This window comes from Podarcis raffonei, chromosome 3 (genome assembly GCF_027172205.1).
Source record: "Podarcis raffonei isolate rPodRaf1 chromosome 3, rPodRaf1.pri, whole genome shotgun sequence".
Classification (NCBI taxonomy): domain Eukaryota; kingdom Metazoa; phylum Chordata; class Lepidosauria; order Squamata; family Lacertidae; genus Podarcis; species Podarcis raffonei.
In genome coordinates this window covers 120,128,010-120,150,255 of record NC_070604.1, presented here as the reverse complement: position 1 = coordinate 120,150,255, position 22,246 = coordinate 120,128,010, and the positions used below count along the sequence as shown (strand labels likewise).

The 22,246-nt window shown below is 48.4% G+C and overlaps 1 protein-coding gene across 14 annotated transcripts in view; it reads left to right on the top strand.

Annotated features, from left to right (window-relative positions):
* Nucleotides 1-21,965, top strand: part of HMBOX1 (homeobox containing 1) — a 124,178-nt gene extending 102,213 nt beyond the window's left edge. The window contains exons 7-12 of one of the 14 annotated variants that reach the window (XM_053383756.1): nucleotides 4,901-4,983; nucleotides 5,106-5,201; nucleotides 5,815-5,865; nucleotides 9,992-10,080; nucleotides 10,330-10,431; nucleotides 17,532-21,965. In XM_053383756.1, coding sequence (XP_053239731.1) covers nucleotides 4,901-4,983; nucleotides 5,106-5,201; nucleotides 5,815-5,865; nucleotides 9,992-10,080; nucleotides 10,330-10,431; nucleotides 17,532-17,669 — 559 coding nt within the window. In that variant the 3' untranslated portion in view covers nucleotides 17,670-21,965. Of the gene's footprint in view, nucleotides 1-4,900; nucleotides 4,984-5,105; nucleotides 5,202-5,772; nucleotides 5,866-9,985; nucleotides 10,081-10,329; nucleotides 10,432-17,531 lie in introns of all 14 variants that reach the window. The other 13 variants (XM_053383755.1, XM_053383754.1, XM_053383753.1 and 10 more) reach the window with 13 other exon arrangements.
* Nucleotides 21,966-22,246: the final 281 nt, after the last annotated feature.

Below are 22,246 nucleotides of genomic sequence, written 5' to 3'. Positions count from 1 at the left end.
TCCGAAAAAAACCACAATACCCTCCATCATCACAGTTTAAGGGCAGATTCCTGCCAGTCAAGCACACTCAAGGCAGTAGTTGCAGAGGAGGCGTGGCTGGTGTGGAAAAGTCCTGAGGCCCACAGATTGGGTCTCGCTGTGTCGCGTTTGGCCCTCGGCCCTCCTGTTCCCCACCCTGGCTGATTTTGCAAGGCTGGGATCCACTGGATCCAGCAGAGAGGATGTAGCTGGGAACGGCAGGCGGCAACAAAGACTGCCTGGTCACGTTGGGCAGCCCGTTCCATAGCTGATCGCTCCCGGGTACATCTCTGGGCGTCCTTTTCCTTCTCCCGCGCTGCATAAGTATTGCATGGTGAGGGATCTGCAGCCTGCTTGTAATTCAATTCTCTTTTCCTTCGCTGCTGCTGCTTTGGAATTCCTCCCAGTGCACATTACGGGCTGCCGGGGTGCGGCTTTTGTGCTGGAGATCCAGAATCTCTCGCGTCTCTCCTCCCTTCCCCGCTTCTTAAAAACTTCTCTCGAAATATTTACGAGGTGAAGGTTAAAGAGAAGCAGCGAGCGGACGTCTGCGCTCGTAGCTGAAGGATGGGTGTGGTTCTAAATAAACTGCATCGTGAGATCTCTCTCGTGGCTGTGCAGTCTTCTACCTCACCTGCATGAACATAACCTTGTTTGTTGCCCGACCCCCCACCCCAAATAAAATAGGCTAGCCTTGCCCTGGTCTCCTGAGAGTGGCCTGGAGAGCCAGGAGGTCGCTTTGGGCGTAAATGGAGGTTCAGGCAGGAAGCCTCCTTGATTATTTGTGCATATTTACGGCCTACTCCTAAGGGACGCGGGTGGCGCCGTGGGTTAAACCACAGAGCCTAGAACTTGCCGATCAGAAGGTTGGCGGTTCGAATCCCTGCGACGGGGTGAGCTCCCGTTGCTCGGTCCCTGCTCCTGCCAGCCTAGCAGTTCGAAAGCACGTCAAAGTGCAAGTAGATAAATAGGTACCACTCTGGTGGGAAGGTAAATGGCATTTCCGTGCGCTGCTCTGGTTCACAAGAAGCAGCTTAGTCATGCTGGCCACATGACCCGGAAGCTGTACGCCGGCTCCCTTGGCCACTAAAGCAAGATGAGCGCCGCAACCCCAGAGTCAGTCACGACTGGACCTAATGGTCAGGTGTCCCTTTACCTTTTATGGCCTGCTCCACCCCAGAAGCTATGGGCGAGAGTTTATTTTAATGTATTTTAATTTATTAGACCTATATGCCTCCCTTCATCAAAAGATTGCAAGGCGGTTCACAAGAGTAACATTAGGGAAATGCAAAATGAAAGTGTTGTATTAATATTCCTGCAAAGCGATTCGCATCTGTTTCTCACTAATCTTACAGAAGTGGGTTGTCTCTCTCTCTCTCTCTCTCCTGTCCCAAATCTCTTCCATATTGGATCACCTAGAAAAACCTGGCACTCTCAAAACGTTTTGGAGTGCAACGGCTGTCAGGCTGGGGCTAATGGCAGCTGTGGTCTGAAAGGTTTTTTAATATTTCGTTTTCCTATTTCTAGCCCATTTTTCTCCTTGAGGGGCTCAAGGTGACCTCTGAAGTTCTTGTCTTCTCCCCCTTTTGTTCCCACAATAACCCTGCGAGGTAGGCTAGGCTGGGAGACACTGGCCTGGTTAATGCGTCACATTAAGCCCAGCCGTGGCGTAGACCGGGGAGTCTCCAGACCTGAGACCCACCTCTGATTCTCAAGCTGCAAAGTGAGGCCCATGGGCTGAGTTTGCTAAGTGGGCATGGAATGGATGAGTGGGCATGGAATGGAGTATCCTGGGAAAAGCACATGGCTGTCAGGCAAATACCCTGAAATGGAGCAGTCTTCCATCGCAGGCTGCTGGCATTAGATAAGCGAATGGTGGTTGTGGTTCTCAGAAAAATGGCGCCGGAGAAAATAAGGGCCAATAGGGATACTAGAGGGGAAGAAATGGAGGCAGTGAGAGATTTTACTTTCTTGGGCTCCATGATCACTGCAGATGGTGACAGCAGCCACGAAATTAAAAGACGCCGGCTTCTTGGGAGAAAAGCAATGACAGCATCTTAAAAAGCAGAGACATCACCTTGCCGACAAAGGTCCGTATAGTTAAAGCTATGGTTTGCCCAGTAGTGATGTATGGAAGTGAGAGCTGGACCATAAAGAAGGCTGATTGCCGAAGAATTGATGCTTTTGAATTCTGGTGCTGGAGGAGACTCTTGAGAGTCCCATGGACTGCAAGAAGATCAAACCTCTCCATTCTGAAGGAAATCAGCCCTGAGTCCTCACTGGAAGGACAGATCCTGAAGCTGACACTCCAATATTTGGCCATCTCATGAGAAAAGAAGACTCCCTGGAAAAGACCCTGATGTTGGGAAAGATGGAGGGCACAAGGAGAAGGGGACGACGGAGGACGAGATGGTTGCAAAGTGTTCTCGAAGATACTAAGCCTGAGTTTGACCAAACTGTGGGAGGCAGTGGAAGACAGGAGTGCCTGGTGTGCTCTGGTCCAGGGGGTCACGAAGAGTCGGACACGACTAAACGACTAAACAGCAACAAAGAGATACTAGAAAGCACCGCCAGCCTGTGACTGAGAGTCCCTCCACATCCTTGAGGACTAGAAACATGACTGGTTTGAACCTCATATTTATTTATTTTGGTTGAGCCATTCGAAATAGAAACATACAGGTTCCACGCGGATTTATTTGCACCCAGGATCAATGGAGAAACCTTGCCCTGAACACAGGGCACAGCCGAGCTTATCTGAGATAAACAGAGCTTTCCATGGAAGCAGCACCAGAAACAAAAGATTACTTGCTCGCAGGCCACAGCCTGAGATGCATTTATTCCCACTGCTCTGCCAGCGTTCTCCCTGGTGGCGCAGATTTGTCAGAGGCGGCAATATTCCTGGGCATTGTGGAAATGAAACCTCAAGGATTTTTCTGCCTTTCCCTGCATCTGCCTATAGATACTGCCCCCTTTCCCTTTTAATCCTTTACTGTCGTCCTGTACAAAAGAGATCATTTGATTAACCTCCCTGATCAGCCACTGGCATGCTGATGGGTGCCTATTGTCTAGAAAACACAATTGCGCCTGGGAAAAAGGCTTATCCCTGAGCCTTTGTGATCAGTTGATTCCTCCTTCGTTTCCTACGCGTCCCCTTGCCTGTGCTCCAAACTTAGAGCTTCCTAGCGGCCATATAGTAAAAGCTATGGTTTTCCCAGCAGTGATGTTTGGAAGTGAGAGCTGGACCATAAAGAAGGCTGATCGCCGAAGAATTGATGTTTCCTTTAATTCTGGTGCTGGAGGAGACTCTTGAGAGTCCCATGGACTGCAAGAAGATCAAACCTCTCCATTCTGAAGGAAACCAGCCCTGAGTGCTCACCGGAAGGACAGATCCTGAAGCTGAGGCTCCAGTACTTTGGCCACCTCATGAGAAGAGAAGACTCCCTGGAAAAGACCCTGATGTTGGGAAAGATGGAGGGCACCAGGAGAAGGGGACGACAGAGGACGAGATGGTGGGACAGTGTTCTTGAAGCGACCAGCATGAGTTTGACCAAACTGCGGGAGGCAGTGGAAGACAGGAGTGCCTGGCGTGCTCTGGTCCAGGGGGTCACGAAGAGTCGGACACGACTAAACGACTCAACAACAACAACAAGTGGCCATGGAAAAAAAGGAATTTGGGGACTCTTACCTGCTACCCAGGGACACGGGTGGCGCTGTGGGTTAAACCACAGAGCCTAGGGCTTGCCGATCAGAAGGTCGGCGGTTCGAATCCCTGCGACGGGGTGAGCTCCCGTTGCTCGGTCCCTGCTCCTGCCAACCTAGCAGTTCGAAAGCACGTCAAAGTGCAAGTAGATAAATAGGTACCCCTCCAGCGGGAAGGTAAACGGCATTTCCATGCACTGCTCTGGTTCACTAGAAGCAGCTTAGTCCTGCTGGCCACATGACCCGGAAGCTGTACGCCGGCTCCCTCGGCCAGTAAAGTGAGATGAGCACCGCAACCCCAGAGTCGGCCACGACTGGACCTAATGGTCAGGGGTCCCTTGACCTTTACCTTACCTGCTACCCACCTGTGGCCTGAGTGTCTCTCCCTCCCTCCCTTCCTGCAGTTTATGGAATCGGTGGGATGTCTCACTGGGTGGGCTGTCTTGGTGGCAGCAATAGAACGCTGAGAAACAGTCCAGTTTCTGTGAGGGAAGTGAAAGGTCAAGTTTGTGGAGAAGAGCTTCACATGGGCTTAGAGAAAGGGCAGATAAGAACGGCAACAGAAAGTATTGGAGTATGCGGAAATAGCAAGGCTAACTGGAAGAATCCGACAGCAGGACGATGAAAAATTCCAAAAAGAATGGTCCAAATTTACTTAGAGAAAACTGTACCTAAATAAAGACACTCACAGGACTGAAATAAAACTCATAACATTTATTGTAAACATTTGGTTAGATCACAAGATGTAATGCTGTAATATAATAAGGAATGTATGTCCAAAGTATAATACAAAAAATTATTAAGGAATTATAGACATTGATAGAATGTATAAGTAGTAATCACGCTTAAGTAAGAGCAATGTAGAGAAGCCAGAAAAGGGGTGGAGGGAAGTTAATTCGGATAAGATATATATTGAAAGGAGAATAATATTGTTAAGCTGTATTGTGTTTAAGATATTTGGAAAAAATTAATAAAAATTATTAGGCGGGGGAGAGAGAAAGGACAGAGAAAATCGCGTTAGCAGGGATAGCTTCAGGAGTGAATCGATATCTGGCAAGCTCAAGGTGGCAATTTCTTTCCCCCACAACAAAAGTTTCTCAGGAGCCTGTGTTTTGTTTTGAGGGTTGGGGGAGAAGGGGTTGTGGCCGTCCTAAACCAAACAGCCCTTTCCTTTTTCCCGCAGCTACTTCAATGAGAATCAGTATCCGGATGAGGCCAAGAGGGAAGAAATCGCAAATGCCTGTAATGCGGTGATTCAGAAACCAGGTAGGGAAAGAGGGGTTTGTGTGTCTGCGTGTGGTTAACACCCCCCCCCAAATCCTCGGTACCCCATGCGAAATATACGTTGATGCAGCTTGTTTGGGGGGGTTGTGTGTTTTTTAATCCAGGAAAGAAACTGTCCGACTTGGAGCGAGTCACTTCTCTCAAAGTGTACAACTGGTTCGCCAACCGGAGGAAGGAAATCAAGAGGAGAGCTAACATTGGTAATGTATCACAAGCGCCTTAAGCAGCTGCCCACGAGTAATAATAATAATAATAATTTATTATTTATACCCCTGCCCATCTGGCTGGGCTTCCCCAACCACTGGGTGGCTTCCAACAAAATACTAAAATACAGTAATGCATCCAACATTTAAAGCTTCCCTAAACAGGGCTGCCTTCAGATGTCTTCTAAAAGTCTGGTAGTTGTTTTTCTCTTTGACATCTGGTGGGAGGGCGTTCCACAGGGCAGGTGCCACCACCGAGAAGGCCCTCTGCCTGGTTCCCTGTAACTTGGCTTCTCGCAGTGAGGGAACTGCCAGAAGGCCTTCAGCGCTGGATCTCAGTGTCTGGGCCGTTTAGAAATGGGATTTGATTTGGCTTTCTTTAAGGGGAATGTGGAAGGGTCATGAGGACATTTTGAACGTGGAATCTAGGGGGCTTGGTCAAAACAGATCGCTTGCCCCATTCCCCCTGCCCCATGGAGATGTTGTCTAGGCTGAAGTTCAGATGTCTCCAAAGTGGTTGGTGTTTGGAGACCTAAAGGTTTGAGAGCTTTCAAATTATGTGCTCCAGGAAAACTTCACCTTGCTCTTCCTCCTTTGAAAACATCCGTAGTGGCAGGCGAGATTCCTTCACCTGCAACCCGGAGGAGTGAGGGAGCGTTAGGTATTTATTATTATTAAGTTCATTAAAAATCATACAACTGTGGATTATTATTATTTTTAAAAAAGCCCTCAAAGCGGTTTGCAAAAAAGGCAAAACAAGAAAACAATAACAAAAACGAACAGCAATAATTGACAACTTTCAAAGAGTTCATCTAATAACGGCAGACTTAAAAGCAACTTAGAACTCGCACCAGCATTCTAGATACCTGGGCAGGGTTGTCGAAACAAGAATGTTTTTAGCAGGGGCTGAAAAGAGCTCAGCGAAGGCCTTGCTGGCCTGATCTCAAGTGGCAGGTAGTTCCGAAGTGTAGACGCTGCCACACTAAACAATCAAGTTCTTGACAAATGCAGAACGGGCATTTTTGTGGCACCTTATAGCAATGCCAGTTCCACCAATTTTATGTGGTCAAGTGGATACATGTGGGGGAAGTTGATCTCATAGGTAAGCTGATCCCATTTTCTAATGGCTTTATGTACAGATATATAATTATACCTTGAACTTGAACTTAGGTATGTGAAACAGTGAGCTGTTGGTTCACTCGTGATGCCTGGCAGGCCTCTGAGTCCAAATATTTGTTTATTTCCCCCTTTCCCCCCTGACAGGGACTCAATGTAGCTTACAGATAAAATAAGAACCGTTAAAAACGTATGGGGAAAATCATTTAAAAAAACAATTAAAGGTTGATAGAATTAAAACCATATAAACTGTATATAAACTATATAAATATATATAGTATATTATCTTTATATAAACTCTCTATATAAACTACATATAAATATATATTAAAACATACAGAGTAGGCGCAGGTTGCGTATGGATAAATATAATGATATTTGGAATCCATTTGTGAAAGGTATAATGTGAATAATTTTATTGGAATAATTGTATTAGTTATATATCCATACACTCTATTGTTTCAACATTTCGCTTTTTGCTTTTCTTTCACACTACTCCCTCACTGAATACTTTTCGTAAAAATATAAATATTGAAAAGCAAACGAATAATTACAGATAATTGCAATAAAAACAGCCCCTTTTTCATTAAAGGCAGTTAGTTTTCAAAAGCCTGTCGGGATCAGAAGGTCTTCATCTGCCACTGGAAGGACAACAAGGAGGGAGTCTTTAGGCAGGGAGTTCCAAAGTTCCCTGGGAGCACCGATAAGGCCCTCTCCCTCATCCATAACAAGCAAGCCAGAGTTGGTGGCGGGACTGAGAGAAGAAAGAAGGGAATCCCATAAAGATCTCAGAGCCCAGGAAGGTTCGTATGAGGGAATACAGTCCTCCAGGTAGCTTGGACCTAAGCAGTGAAGGGCTTTCTACTCTTCCCAAGGATCAGGCAGGTGACTGTGGGAAAACGTTCCCTGCAGGTAGGCTGTTTTGGAGGCTGCGGCCATGTTTTGGCTGTGATATTGCGATGCCCTTCCGGCGAGTTCAGGCGGCTCCACTTAATCCCTCTGCAGGAACAAGATAAATGCCTTTAAATGCCCCTCCACGCCATTCAGTTGGCATTCTGGGTATTTTACGCACCCTTCATTGCCACCAGAATTTTATCTCGCACCATCCAAGGGTTCGAAACGCTTCAGGCACCGCAGAGGAATAAAACAACACCTTTTTAAAAACGACGTGCTCAGAAGAGAGAAGGGGACGCGGGTGGCGCTGTGGGTAAAACCTCAGCGCCTAGGACTTGCCGATCGCATGGTCGGCGGTTCGAATCCCCGCGGCGGGGTGCGCTCCCGTTGTTCGGTCCCAGCGCCTGCCAACCTAGCAGTTCAAAAGCACCCCCGGGTGCAAGTAGATAAATAGGGACCGCTTACCAGCGAGAAGGTAAACGGCGTTCCGTGTGCTGCGCTGGCTCACCAGATGCAGCTTTGTCACGCTGGCCACGTGACCCGGAAGTGTCTCCGGACAGCGCCGGCCCCTGGCCTCTTAAGTGAGATGAGCGCACAACCCTAGAGTCTGGCAAGACTGGCCCGTACGGGCAGGGGTACCTTTACCTTTACCTTTACCTGCTCAGAAGAGAAGCTCTTAAGTGCAACGGCCGTTCGTATAAAATGCACGCTGGCTCAGTAACTCTAAGCCAAACCGTGGTTTAGCGTGTCAGAACAAATGAGCAGGTGGTTTCGCTGACGCACTTCACCGAGCTAAGGTTTGCCTTAATGTGCTGTCCAGACCCGGGTTCATAGTTTAGCTCTTCTCCAAACCATGGTTTCATGTGGCGCAGAAGCAAAGTGCTGCTCCAAACCATGGTTTCATGTGGCAAAGTGCTCAGGGAAGAGGAGTGAAGCAGCCACAACCTCCGCTCTGGAGAGCTCATTCACATTTCGCTCATTCTCATTCGTTCACGGTAAGCCAGTGAGCGAGGGCTGTACCAACTGTGTTTGTGCAGCTAATTCCAGAAATCAGTTTGCATTTGCTTGAGATTGCTCCAGAATGAATGAATTCCATAGAATAGTCCTTGCCGTTCAAAGTTTCCTTTCTGTAATGCAAGCTTTTCCTCTGTGAATATATCCTGGTGCCTTGGCTTGGTCATAAAGGGTTTGAGGGAACCCCAGAGGACATCCAGTCCAACCCCGGCCCTCGGTGCAGCTGCAGCATCCAACCCCCTGCAGTGCGTGGTCTCAGTAGGCCCCCCCAGATGTAGAAATCTCTCTGGACTTTTAGTCCTCTTCATGGCGGAGGAGGGAGGAAAGGAAGGAGCTGCCTTATAAGACCATTGGGTCCATCTAGCTCAGTAATGATGTCAAGAATTTTCTAATCCCCACCTGGGGATGTCTTTGGGGATTAAACCTGAGACCATCTGCATGCAAACCAGATGTTCTGCCACTGGGCTATACAAGCTTTCCCCTAAGGAAGGAAGGAAATAGAACATGACATGGAAATCTTCCTTTTCTGCAATGAAGGGGACATCTAGAGTTGGAGAGCCACCTCTGTTAGGAAAGGCAGAAGTGTTTGGGCCTTCTTAGGTGTTTTGTTTTGTTTTGTTTTGTTAAGATGGCAAGGTGCCCATTATCTGAGCCAAGACCCCAGCTCAGAACTGCTTCTGCGTTTTTGGGAAAATTGGTGTTCTTCAACCACATCAGCCCGCCCTTCCTGAACAGCCTAACAACACGCATTAAGAGGGGCTTGCGCCGTACAGTGGTACCTCTGGATGCGAACGGGATCCGTTCCGGAGCCCCGTTTGCATCCTGAAGCGAACGCAACCCGCGTCTGCGTGTGCGCAGGTCATGATTCGACGCTTCCGCGCATGCGCGTGACGTCATTTTGAGTGTCTGTGCATGCGGCAAAACCTGGAAGTAATGTGTTCCGTTACTTCCGGGTCGCCGCGGAGCGCAACCCGAAAATGCTCAACCCGAAGCTGCTTCAACCAGATATATGACTGTATTGAAATGAAGATGAAAATGGGACCCCTTGCATGGTGTGCCTGTGTTGTAAGAACCATCAAGCCACAGTAGTAATAAATAAATCCGGGAACATTCGCAAGCATAAGGAAAGAGAGGGAGTGAGGGAGGGAATATATGAATGTTGCTTTTTACCAATCAAGTCTAGTTTTCCACCCTTCTTGACGAAAGGGCCTTTTAGGTCTGAAGCCTGTTAGGTAGGGATTTTGTGTGTGTGTGCATTGCACTTCCACAACCATATAGAAAAAAAGTGTGAAACTGGACGTATTATTTGGCTTCCTGAGAACTGCCGAAATCTCGTTCGAAAGGCGAGTCGCTAGCCCTTATGACTGAAAAGATAGCACCTGCCGAAATCTCAGGAGTCGGAGAAGTCGCTGCATAAGATTACCAGTAGTAATTTAGCGCAATAGCAAAATAAAATTTAAAAATGCAGAATAAAACACTACGCAGATGAGCGTGACAAACCTGCAAACCAGGCAAGCTTGCCCAGTTTCTTGTTTTGCCGAATCTGGGTCGTCTCGGTTGCACGAACTTTTAACTCCTTATTTATTACTATTTTTTTAGCGTGGGGTACACACAGCTCTGGTTGTCTTATTTGTGGTTCTTACAAGAAACAACATGCCCCGTTTGTGTGTGTCTGGGGGGGTCCCCATTCTTCATCTTCATCCTTGCCGGTAACCCTTTCAGCAGATAATTTAGGGATCCATTTGCTTTTTTCGAAGAAGCAGCAATCCTGGAGAGTCATGGCATAGATGTTCAAAGTCCCGGCGGCCACTCCAACAGTGATGACATAGACGGAAATGACTATTCGGAGCAGGTAAGTATCCGAGGCGAGCCAGGTGGCCCCCAACCCCAGTGGCGCGCCTGTGCCACCGGTGGCCACCGATCCTCATTTGGGGTGGGTGGGTGGGAAGGTGGCTGTGGTGGGGTGGGCCTGGCCTCCCTCCTCCGCTTCCCGGATTAACCCTCCCGGCTTTTTGTGCTGTGTCGCGCAACGGGGGAAAGGCGGGGAGAGCCCTCTCGCCGGACCAGCCTTCACCCACATGGATTTATTGTCACACAACAGGACACTTGGCAAGTGCGCAATGGGGAGGAGGAGGGCCGATGTTCAGAGGGAGGCAGAGAAGCAGAGAAGTTAGAAGAAGACAGGAGGATCTGCTCAAAACAAGCAAGTTAACGCTCCGTTTGCAAAAAAATAAATAAATACAAGGGCATGACTTGAGACTCCCAAATTCTGCACCGCCACGCATCGTAACCCTGTGGTCTTGTTTTCTCCCGTGTGCCCTTGTAACCAGAGCTGTGTGTATCCTACGAAATCCATCCTTGTGTTATTGTTATATTTTTTATATATTTTTTAAAAAAGTGGAAAAAGGCAACAAATATTGCCAGCGCTTATCGTTCCTAGTCAGTGGGAGGGAAAAGCCTGGAAACAGCATTCAGTAAAGTTTCAGAAACCAGAGGGTTGTGCGCATGGTCGCGTTTTGGGTTGTTGTTTTTTCTCTGAACAGCCCATGGAGGGAAGGACGAGCGCCACCCGTTTGATTTGACAGAGTGACGGCCGCTCTCTTGTTTTCCATCGCCAGGCAGCCACCCCCCTGCCCTCTAATCCCATTGGCTGCATAGCCCCGGCCTCTCCTCCGCCTCCCTCCACCCCTCTGCTCCTTGCCAACGAATTACAAATTCCTCTGACGGCGCAAAACCTGGGAACAAAATCCGCCAGGATGCAATCCAGGTCAAGGCACACGCGTTTGCATAATTCTCAAGGTGCGTTTCTGAGCGCCTAGGCTTTCGAACGGCACATTTGGTGTGGAACACACAGCCCTGCTTATAGCACAAAAATATACAAAGTTGTTTCTCCCTCCCCTTTCCCCCTCCCAGTGCAAGGAATGCAAAGAGATACATGCATGCTCCTCTCCCCCAGGAATGAATGCATTGATCGCGACTTGGTAGTATGGAAGCTCGATGCGCAATAAGGGAACCCCTCCCAGTCCACCTTCTCATGATGTTCTGTGGGGTGACCAAAGGCTATTCAGTCCATGGCTAAAGAATCATAGAATTGTAGAGGTGGAAGGGACCCCAAGGGCCATCTAGTCCAACCCCCTTAAAATGCAGGAATCTCAGCTAAAGCATCCCTGACAGATGGCCAACCAACCTCTGCTTAAAAACCTCCAAAAACCTCCCGAGGGAGACCAATGCACCATCAAACAGCTCTTACCAACAGAAAGTTCTTCCTAATGTTTTGTTGGAATCTCCTTTCTTGAAGCCATTGGTTCGAGTCCTCCCCTCCTGAGCAGGGGGAAACCAGCTTGTTCCCTATTCCATGGGCCTTTGGAGCTTTGAAGATGCCCATCATTTCTCCTCTCACTCTCCTCTGGGCTAAACACCCCCCAATGCCTTCCGCCACTCCTCATCAGGCTTGGTGTCCGCACCCTTGGTCGGTCTTGGTCGCCCTTCTCCACACACCTTCCCGAAAGCGTAGAGGGGGATAATGGGGCCAGGAGTCAGCTGCTCCTTCGCCCCCATGCATAATTGCAGCCCCTTCCGTCTTCCTCTGCCCTGTGCTGAGGAAAGGCTTCGGGATTCTCAGCGCACGAGGCTCCCGTGATGCACCACTTCTCTCACCAGGCAGATACAGAGCATCGCCAGTCCCCTCTTACTCGGGAGTCTGTCCTGGCGGAGCTTTTCGCAGGATTCACTTTTATGCAAGGCTTTTCTCCAGCTGTGGGATTAGGTGGTCTGTAAAGCTATAACTGCATGATTCAGTGACGCTGGGCCTTCAGTCTGTGACTGTGGCTGTGAACATTTGGAACTGTGGTCAGCTTTGGTGAGGAGACCACCGGATTGCTTCGCTGCACACATATTTAAGTTGATAATTACTCAATAAGCTTTCCGCAAGCTGCCCAGGGCTTTGCAATAATAATAATAATAATAATAATAATAATAATAATAATAATAATAATAATTTGTTATTTATACCCCGCCTACTCTGGGCGGCTTCCAACAAAATATTAAAATACAATAGTCTATTAAACATTAAAAGCTTCCCTTAACAGGGCTGCCTTCAGATGTCTTCTAAAAGTCTGGTAGTTGTTTTTATCTTTGGCATCTGGTGGGAGGGCGTTCCACAGGGCGGGAGCCACCACCGAGAAGGCCCTCTGCCTGGTTCCCTGTAACTTGGCTTCTTGCAGTGAGGGAACCGACAGAAGGCCCTTGGCGCTGGACCTCAGTGTCCAGGCTGAACAATGGGGATACTGAGCCAAGGCTGTTTAGGGCTTTAAAGCCCCACATAGAGCACATTGCAGTAGTCCAAGCGAGAGATAACCAGAGTATGCACCACTCTGGTGAGACAGTCCGCGGGCAGATAGGGTCTCAGCCTGCGTACCAGATGGAGCTGGTAGACAGCTGCCCTGGACACAGAATTCACCTGCGCCTCCATGGACAGCTGTGAGTCCAAAATGACTCCCAGGCTGCGCACCTGGTCCTTCAGGGGCACAGTTGCCCCATTCAGGACCAGGGAGTCCTCCACATGTATTAAGGCAGCTTCCTAAGGGTGAGCAAGAAGAAAAATAAAGGAGGCGGACCTTTTGATTTCCTTTGCACCATCAGTCGTTTTGTCTCTTTCCCTTGTTGTTACCAGGAAAGATCATCAAGGCAAACTCTTGCATAGGGGATGACTGAGCGTCCACACCTGAACTAGGAAAGCCTTGGATGATGATGATATTAAATTTCTATACTGCTATTCACCCATAGATCTCAGGGCGGTTTACAACATAAAAATACAAGGTGAAAAAACACAAAATGCATAATAAAAACAAGAACAAAGCAAAAACAAGAACAAATACCTCCCTCGGCCCTAAAAACATTTAAAAGCGGAATAGGATGTTAATCAGCCCAGTGCCCAGTTGCAGACGAACGTTCTTGCCTGACGCCTAAAGGCATATAATGAAGGCGCCATATTTCACCGTGGTCACTTTTAGTTGAAAAAGTTACTCAAAAGTTTTAAGAAGTAACGCAAAAGAATATACTGCTGGACTGGGGGAATAGTTTTTCTTCTAAATTCTTTCTTCGCTGAGGGAGGTGAAAATCTGAACTTTTGTACCTTCTTTTTCCTTGAAAAAAGAAGCTTTCTCTGCAGTTAAAAAATGCTTGGGTGTGTTATATCCGACATTATATCCGACACTCTGTTCAGATTTTCCATTCCCCAACTTATCTGGGGATCTTGTATAAAGGGCGATCAAAAGGTAGCAAAATGATCCCATGCACTCCCCACTTTCCAGCTGTGTCTTTAGTTTTCTTATTGTCATTGTGGATCATTTTTTAAATGGTTTTTCTGATTTAGTTGTGCGCTGCCCTGGGCTGCTGTTTGGGAGGAGGAATGACACAGAAATGAAAGAATAAATAGGTAGTGCTTCAGGTTTCCTCTGAGGCTCTTTACAAATATGAAGGCGACGATTTTAATTTTTCGTCTGTATTTTTTGGGTGAAAAGAATGTCATTGTGCAGATAAAAAGAACCCAGTCAATACAGGGCATTGAATCTTGCCATGCTTAGTTAAAGGGACGTTAAAGGCCAGAGCATTTTAATCTCAGAGCACGTGCTTGCTCCAGCACCTATGTGCATTCACTGCTTTCTCAGATATGAAAAAACCCCCCACAAATTACTTCCTTAGAAAAAGCAGGAGCTGCTTCGTCTCCTCTTTGTTAAGGTTATTTTTGTGTTTTTTAAATAAACCCATGGATATGGTTGTCTTTAGATCAGCTTTCCTAGCCTGGCACGCTCCAGACTTTGGACTACAGTTCCCATCAGCCCCAGCCAGCCTCGCTGCACTCCCATTGGCCGCAGAATCCTTTCTGTTGTGCTGCCTGGGGCTGATGGGAAGTGTAGTGCAAAGCAGCTGGAGGGCAGCTTGGGCAAAATAATAATAATAATAATAATAATAATAATAATAATAATAATAATTATTATTATTATTATTATTATTATTATTATTATTATTATTATTATACCCTGCCCACTCTGGCCAACCTCCAACAGAATATTAATAATAAAATTTAAAAACTGATAAAACATCAAACAATTTAAACATTCCTAAACAAGGCTGCCTTCATATGTCTTCTAAAAGTCAGATAGTTGTTTATTTCCTTGACATCTGCTGGGAGGGCGTTCCACAGGGCAGGTGCCACCACCGAGAAGGCCCTCTGCCCGATTCCCTGTAACCTCACTTCTTGCAGTGAGGGAACTGCCAGAAGGCCCTCAGAGCTGGACCTCAGTTTCCAGGCTGAACGATGAAGGTGGAGACACTCCTTCAGGTATACAGGACCAAGGCCATTTAGGGCTTGAAAGGTCAACACCAACACTTTGAATTGTGCTCAGAAACGTACTGGGAGCCAAAGAAGATCTCTCAGGACTGGTATTATGTGATCCCAGTGCCCACTCCCAGTCACCAGTCAAGCTGCTTCATTCTGGATTAGTTGTAGTTTCCAGGTCACCTTCAAAGGTAGCCCCACGTAGAGCGCATTGCAGTAATCCAAGCGAGAGATAACTAGAGCATGCACCACTCTGGCGAGACAGCCTACGGGCAGATAGGGTCTCATCCTGCGTACCAGGTGGAGCTGGTAGACAGCCGCCCTGGACACAGAATTGACCTTCGCCTCCATGGACAGCTGTGAGTCCAAAATGACTCTGAGGCTGCACACCTGGTCCTTCAGGGGCACAGTTGCCCCATTCAGGACCAGGGAGTCATCCACACCTGCCAGTCTTCTGTCCCCAAAAACAGTACTTGAGTTAATGTGGTTTAAGCAATTGCATTTCACTATGTACACAAAGAAGGGACGCGGGTGGCGCTGTGGGTAAAACCTCAGCGACTAGGACTTGCCGATCGCATGGTTGGCGGTTCGAATCCCCGCGGCAGGGTGCGCTCCCGTTGCTCGGTCCCAGCGCCTGCCAACCTAGCAGTTCGAAAGCACCCCCGGGTGCAAGTAGATAAATAGGGACCGCTTACTAGCGGGAAGGTAAACGGCGTTTCCGTGTGCTGTGCTGGCTCGCCAGATGCAGCTTGCCACGCTGGCCACGTGACCCGGAAGTGTCTCCGGACAGCGCTGGCCCCCGGCCTATAGAGTGAGATGAGCGCACAACCCTAGAGTCTGGCAAGACTGGCCCGTACGGGCAGGGGTACCTTTACCTTTATGTACACAAAGAAACACAGAACTGGCATGAATCAGAAAGTGCAGAGGCAGTGCCAGAAGCATTTAGAGCAGGGAGACTTGCAGAGATAGTTTCAATAGAGGAAAGAAAGTGCTGCTCCCCATGGATTGGTTTAAATTTTGTCCTACCCTTCCCCCCCCCCAATTAACAATTAAGTGTTTTAAATTCGTTGTTAGCTGCCCTGAGCCCCGTTTTTGAACCGGGAAGGGCGGGGTATAAATAAAAATGTATTATTATTATTGTTGTTGTTGTTGTTTGTTGTTATTTGCTGTGTCCAAAGAACTAAGCACACAGCGTGTAGCATTATTTAAGTTTTCTCCCCCCTCACATCAAGGCATTCGAGTTAAATTAGGCTGAGAGGACTTGCCTCAGTCATACAGGGAGCTTCCTGGCCTCAGTGAGGACTGCAACCTTGAATATATACAATAAAAGCACAGCTCATGCGTTCCTACCTCCCGCTGAACTTGTCTGCTGGGACGGGTTTATGATCCAAATTAATCAGGAAATAACACCCCCCTCTTCTCTCTTGATTCAGTTATAAGCATTAAAAATCTTAATGCCACCTTGACTTGTATTTTGCCCCAAAGCTGCCGAAATAATTTTTCAGAGCTGCTCAATGTCACTATCCCCCCAAAATACATTTCTTCCCGTATTATCTGCCCCTCCCATTTTCTTCCTGAGAACATGTTGAAGCGTAATGTTTTATTTTGATTTGCAAGTGTACTCAGATGCAAATGTTGATGTGTGTCTTGAGCTCTGAGCGACTAATGGATAAAACATCCATCCTTGGGACACGGAAAGAGAAGGCAAAACGTTCCCGCAGGGGGGGGGGGGAGAGGAACACATAAGCATGTATTTTATTCATACGCATGTCAACACTCCTTCCACAAACAAGCTTCTATATCCATCTTCTGCGGCTGAAATTAAAAAAAGAGAGTGTTAGATCACTTCCAGGAATGCACAGCCTCCACTCTCTGCAGAGTTCTAAAAATGCCTTGTTTGCACACTTCTTCCTTCCTTCCTTCCTTGTCTTTTTGTAATTATAAAAACTGAAATATTTGGCCAGATGTGAAATGTATGTGTGCTTGTGCAGATAAGCGCACCACTCTCTACCACTGAGATTATGGACGGGGTCTTTGATTGTACAAATTCAGAGGTCTTGCAGAATCGCTTTTTTCCCCCTAAGACCCTCGCCAAGAGCCCTGAAGACTCAAGTATTTGGGCCCAGCAGTCATCACTAGGTAGGATGGCGCCTCTGGTTGCCTGTGAGCTTGGCCTTGCTAAACTGATAAATAGCGCTCAAATCCCATGGCAAACCGGCAGAGACATTCCTAATCTCTGCCTGCGTAAACAGTGGACATGTGCCCCTTTGCTCTGATTTTCATACTGCCGTCCCACTTGCAGATTTTCAGGTTTCCGCTCGCGGAATTTAAGATTGCGGAATTTGGGCGGGGACAGACGGGAAGGAGAGAGTCCAGCTTTCCCAAAACTTCCCTTTGTGGTTTTCATGCCTCTTCATAATTCCCCGCAGGACACGAAAGGGTGGCAGGTTGCTCCTTCTGTCTAGTCTCTTTCCTTTCCGTCTTCATTTCGGAAGGGACCCTCCAGGGGCAAGTAGCGCAAGGGAACAAAGGAACCACCTTCTCAGAAATAATAATAATTTAATAATTTATTATTTATTATTTGTACCCCGCGCATCTGCCTGGGCTTCCCCAGCCACTCTGGGCTGCTTCCAACATACATTAAAATATCACACGTTAAAAACTTCCCTGAACAGGGCTGCCTTCAGATGTAATAATAATAATAATAAAACCCTGAAAACGTGGTTATCTCTGCACGCCTCTTCTCCCTCCCACCAGTGCCTGGCCAGCATGTCCTGCCATCTTTGGAAATAAGACCCACTAGATGATTAGAGTCATTTTCTGCCCTTGGACTGTTGCATCATAAAGACTTTATTCTGAACTCCTGTCGAGTGATGGTTTGCTTGCTAATGGGGTTTCCTCCCCTTCTCCTCCCCTCCCTCCCTCTCTTTCCTCCCTCCCTCCCTTCCCCTCCGCCTCCCCAGGATGACAGCACTAGTCATAGCGACCACCAAGACCCTATCTCACTAGCCGTGGAGATGGCGGCCGTGAATCACACCATCCTGGCGTTGGCCCGGCAAGGAACCAGCGAGATCAAAACAGAGGCCCTGGACGACGACTGATGACGCGACGGAGGGGGAGGGGCTCCGAAACGAGAAAGTAAACTTAGTTTTTAGCCGTAGCACCTTAGCAGCCTTTTCCGACCCCCCCGTGCCCCCCACCCCGTGCCCCCAAAGCCCCCACCCCCGGTCTCCAAAATGTGTTCTTCTTAACAGTATAACTCTTTGCAGTCTCTTGTATGTCAAGTTAGCCGTTTAGGGTCTCGTCGTCCTGTGAAGAGGGCACAACGCCCTCCGATTCCGCGTATAAACTCAGTATTATCTTTCCCGGTCCAATAAGCAACCAGACCGACTGACCTCCCTCCCCATGCAACCCCCGTCTCACAGCTAGGCGAAAAACCTCTGCTGCTGCTGTTACTGTTGCTGCTGCTGCTGCTGTGCTCTCTCTAGCATTCCACGAGTGTTCTTCCTGGCATCGCCGCCGGCCCTCGATTCCAGCTTAAATCCAGATTTAGGAAAAGGCTTTGCGTTCGTCCCTCCCAACGTCCCCCGTAGATGCTTTCCCCGTCCCAAGTCTGGGGGAACGTTGTCGCTGCATCGCCGGGGGTTGGGCTAGATGGCCGCTGGGGGTCCCCTTTCAACTCCGCAGTTCTACAGTTCCACTGAACGGGAGTTTGCGTGGCTTTGGGGCTGGCGGCCGGTGCGTGGCGGGGTTTGGCATAGGGAGGTGGGGAAACCTGGGCGAGATTCGAGAGCCTGGTTGCCAGTGAGCGATGTCCCTCTGCTATTCGACTCGGCCTTATTTTCTTGCAAACTGGGATGTGTGAGATGCCAGCTGACCTTGAAAGAAGCCGAGGGTCTCTTGTAAGCTTCCGTCCGCAGAAGAGGGTGCCCGCTGTGTCTCTGTGGCAGCCACGGGCGTGTCGTCTTCCAGAGAGAACGTAGTATCATTGGGTGGCTTAGAAGGAAGTCTCTCTTGGTGGAGGTGATGGGGTGGTGGTGGTTGGGTCTTCGGTGTCTGTGCAATGGGCTGCGAACGGATCTGTTGGCCACAGAGATCTAGCAAAGACCCACACACAGAGGTTGCAGGGCTGGAACAGTGACTCGGGCAGAGTGGGCAGGGCTGGGCTTCCGCGAGGTTGAGTAGCCATCTCTAAATGTGAACGTTTTGTGGCGAAACGGGTCTTACATTTCCAAACTCGGCCCCAGCTCTCAGGAGTTTGGGAAATGGCTCCAAAGTCTTATGACCACTTACTCTGCACCCCACCTCCCTGCAAGAAAACGTAGCGCTTTCAAGGAAAGCTTGACCATTGCCTGTTAGCTGGTCCCCCCTAAAGCGTTTTGGAAACGTAGATGGTGAGTCTTACGAGCACCACAGTTAGCCCATCGGAGAGTGTGCCTCTTCTGTAGCCTGTTCCCTGCAGTATCGCACAATTGACCCGAAAGAAAACCGGGTGCAGATCTTTTTGGTGTCTTTCCTGTTCTTCCTGCTGTTGCTCAGGGGCTAGAAACCTGAATCGGGGGGGGGGGCAGGTGAAATAATCATTGGAAGCCATAAGTAAACCGGAGAACGGATTTAGCTTTGAGCCAGGTATTCAGCAGCTGGGTCCAGTTGCCCTTGACTTCCTATCATGTTGGGGGTTAGTTTCTACTTCCTTTTGCGCTCTTTGGTTGGGTCGCCGTGAGGTCGGGTTCAGGAGAGGCAGGCTGCCCAGGGATATGCCTTTGGTTGGGTCAGAACGCTCTGGCTACGTAGGAAAAGAACCGACTTCTAAAGAAACAAATGGAGGTGTGTTTCCTTTGTTTTTTGTTCATCTTGGATCCGGTGTAGCACTTTGGGTTTCTTACTTTCTTTCGTAAATAAATCGATATATTTGTATTTGATAATTTCCCTTTTTTAAATATATATATATATATAACATTGGATTAGCCTAAACTGAAAAAATATATATGTAAAAGCTTGTGTTAAACCATCCCAGATGCATCTTGGGGAATCATCGGTCCAGGGCATTTCAGGTGACAAGGAGCCCCACCTGTTGCTCTGGAGATGCTCCTGTACTTTTGCCACGCTGGTCCCTTCCAGATGTTTGGGATTACAGTTCCCATCAGCGCTGCCACAGGAGCTCGATGGGAGAGTTGTGGTCCGAAATCTCTGGCACGCACCAGCGTGGTGAAGGCCACTATGCTGAGTATCTGAGTTCACTCATCGACGCTGCCTTTTGCCGCTTCCTGATCACGTCGGCGGAATTTACCCAGGAGTCGTTCCTGGTGGGATTGTGGCCCGTGTCGCTCAGCATCTCTTGGGTGCAAATCTTCAGCCCACTGACTTCTTGCACCCCTTCTCCCCCCGATCCTCAGTTGCTCTGGTGATCTGTCAGCCTCATTTTTCTCTGGTAGATTTTACTGACCAAAACACATCTTGTTTTTTTGTTTTCTTCCCTCCACTGAAACGTTAAGCAACTGCTTGTCTTCTGCCCGTCACTGCCTTGTCCTAGTAGACCAGCTTTCAAGGGGCCTTGGACTTAGACTCAGGGATGTTGTGAGATTAATCTGGCGCCTGGAGAGAGAGATTCTCTCCCTGTTGGGCAGAAGTTGGGACCCTCTCAGTGCTGGGGAGTGAAGAGGTGGGGAGATTTGGGGTCTCCTGTCTGAGGGAATGACCCAGCGCTGCCCCATATTCCTTTCTGCTGCTCAGAGGGTAGTAGAACCCGAACCAATGGATTCAAGTTAAAATACAGGGGATTCCGACTAAACATCGGGAAGAACTTTCTGATGGTAAGAGCTGTTCAGCAGTGGAACGGACTCCCTCAGAAAGTCGTGGACTCTCCTTCATTTCAGCGTTTTAAGCAGAGGTTGGATAACCACCTGTCGTTCCAGCATTTCAAGGGGGTTGGTCTCGATGACCTTCAGGGTCCCTTCCAATGAAGGAGAGTTTTGGATTCACCCATCTGAGTGAATGAACCAGAAAAACTAGAGCTGCTCCGGTGGAATTTTGACCTAGCGTACAATCACAGATGGAGCTGGCAAGCAAAGTGTCTGGATTTGAGAGGACCGTTTAATGGTCAATGCCTTCTCCGCACTGAAAATGTTGTCCTTGATGTTATTCCGGTTCCAAATTTGTTCCAGCAGCCAACTTTAGGAAATAAAAAAAGGGGGAGAAATTAGCTTGCAGGAACAGCTCACTTTCCCAAGTACAGTAGCATAACATCGGGTCCACTGGCTCAAACAGAAATGCGCCTTTTTCCCGTGGACGGATTTGCAATTTCACCTCCGCCACCACCTCCAGTTTTCAAAATAAACGCTGAGATCTCGTGTGAGCCCGTGGCTCTGGGCCACTTGTTGCAGCAATGGCATTTTGCTATCAATTCAAACGTTGGCGGCTGCTGCGTTGTCAGAATGAATTCAAAATGGCAGCCGTTCCTAATATTTTCAGAAGGTTTTGCTCCCAAGGCTGAAAGGAGAATGTTGCGCTGGGTTACGGAAGGAAAGGAGCCAGGTCCCAGGGCTTGGACCTTGATTGTGGGAGGGTGTGTGGACTCAGCAATAAATGTGCAGAGGGCAGGTTTGTACAGATCTAGGAGGAGTCGCTGCGTGTGTTGAGGCAGCATAAGTCCTGACATCACCCTGAGTTGTCTGGTAGCACTAGGCTGCCATTGCCACCCTTTTCGGATATTGTATCTCAATGGAAATATGAGACGCAGCCGCTCAGTTGCTCTTTGTGCCTGATGAGGAATGGTTGAAGGTTCCATCAGTATTGTCAGAGCAGTCAGTTCAGCTCCATCCTCTCTCACGCCGAGCACCCACACTCTCTTCTTCCTTCTCTTTTCTTCCCAAGTTGCCTTTATGGTCCAACGAGAGTTTTCTAGGTGCACTGCCGGGTGCCTAACCTACCACCCCAGCCTTCGCCAAGTTCCAGGCGTTTGGAACTACAACTCCCATGAGCCTCAACATCACAAAGCTGGGATTGATGGGTGTTGAAGTTGAAAACATCTGGAGGGTCACGAGGTTGGTCACAGCTGCTATATGCATCTTAGGCATCTTAACCATTGTGGGAAGCTTTGAGGTTTTTGGAAAGTAGTCGCAGATCGACTTAGCCAACTCATGCACACACACACAAAGAAAATTATGAGGAGGAATTTGTCACAGTGATTTGACCCGTAAATCCTTTTGGCCAAGTGCAAACTCCCTCTGTTGTGGGTTTGGTGGGAAGATAGCCTTTGGTGGGAAGATAAAGCCTTTACTCCCAGCAAAAGGGTCTGGATCTGGTCTTCCAATATCGCCCAACTCTATGGTTTTGTGAAACAACTGGGATAACACTGGGGTAGATCTTAATTTTTTGGCTTCCAGTTCCTTCCTTCCTTCCTTCCTTCCTTCCTTCCTTCCTTCCTTCCTTCCATAGTCTTCTGTTTGGATTTGGAGCCAGAGCTTTACTTTGAAACCGTATAACATTAGCGTTGAGGTGTGCTGTTCCTTTCTTCCAGGTGGAGGTGTGTATCCATTAAATATCCCCAGCCCAAAGGGTCCTGGGAACTGTAGCTTGTTAAAGGTGCTGGTTTGCCAAGGGTGAACTCCAGTTCCTAGGATACTCTGGAGAAAGCCATGTGCTCTAGACGTACAGCCAGAGTCAATGAAGAGCAGCT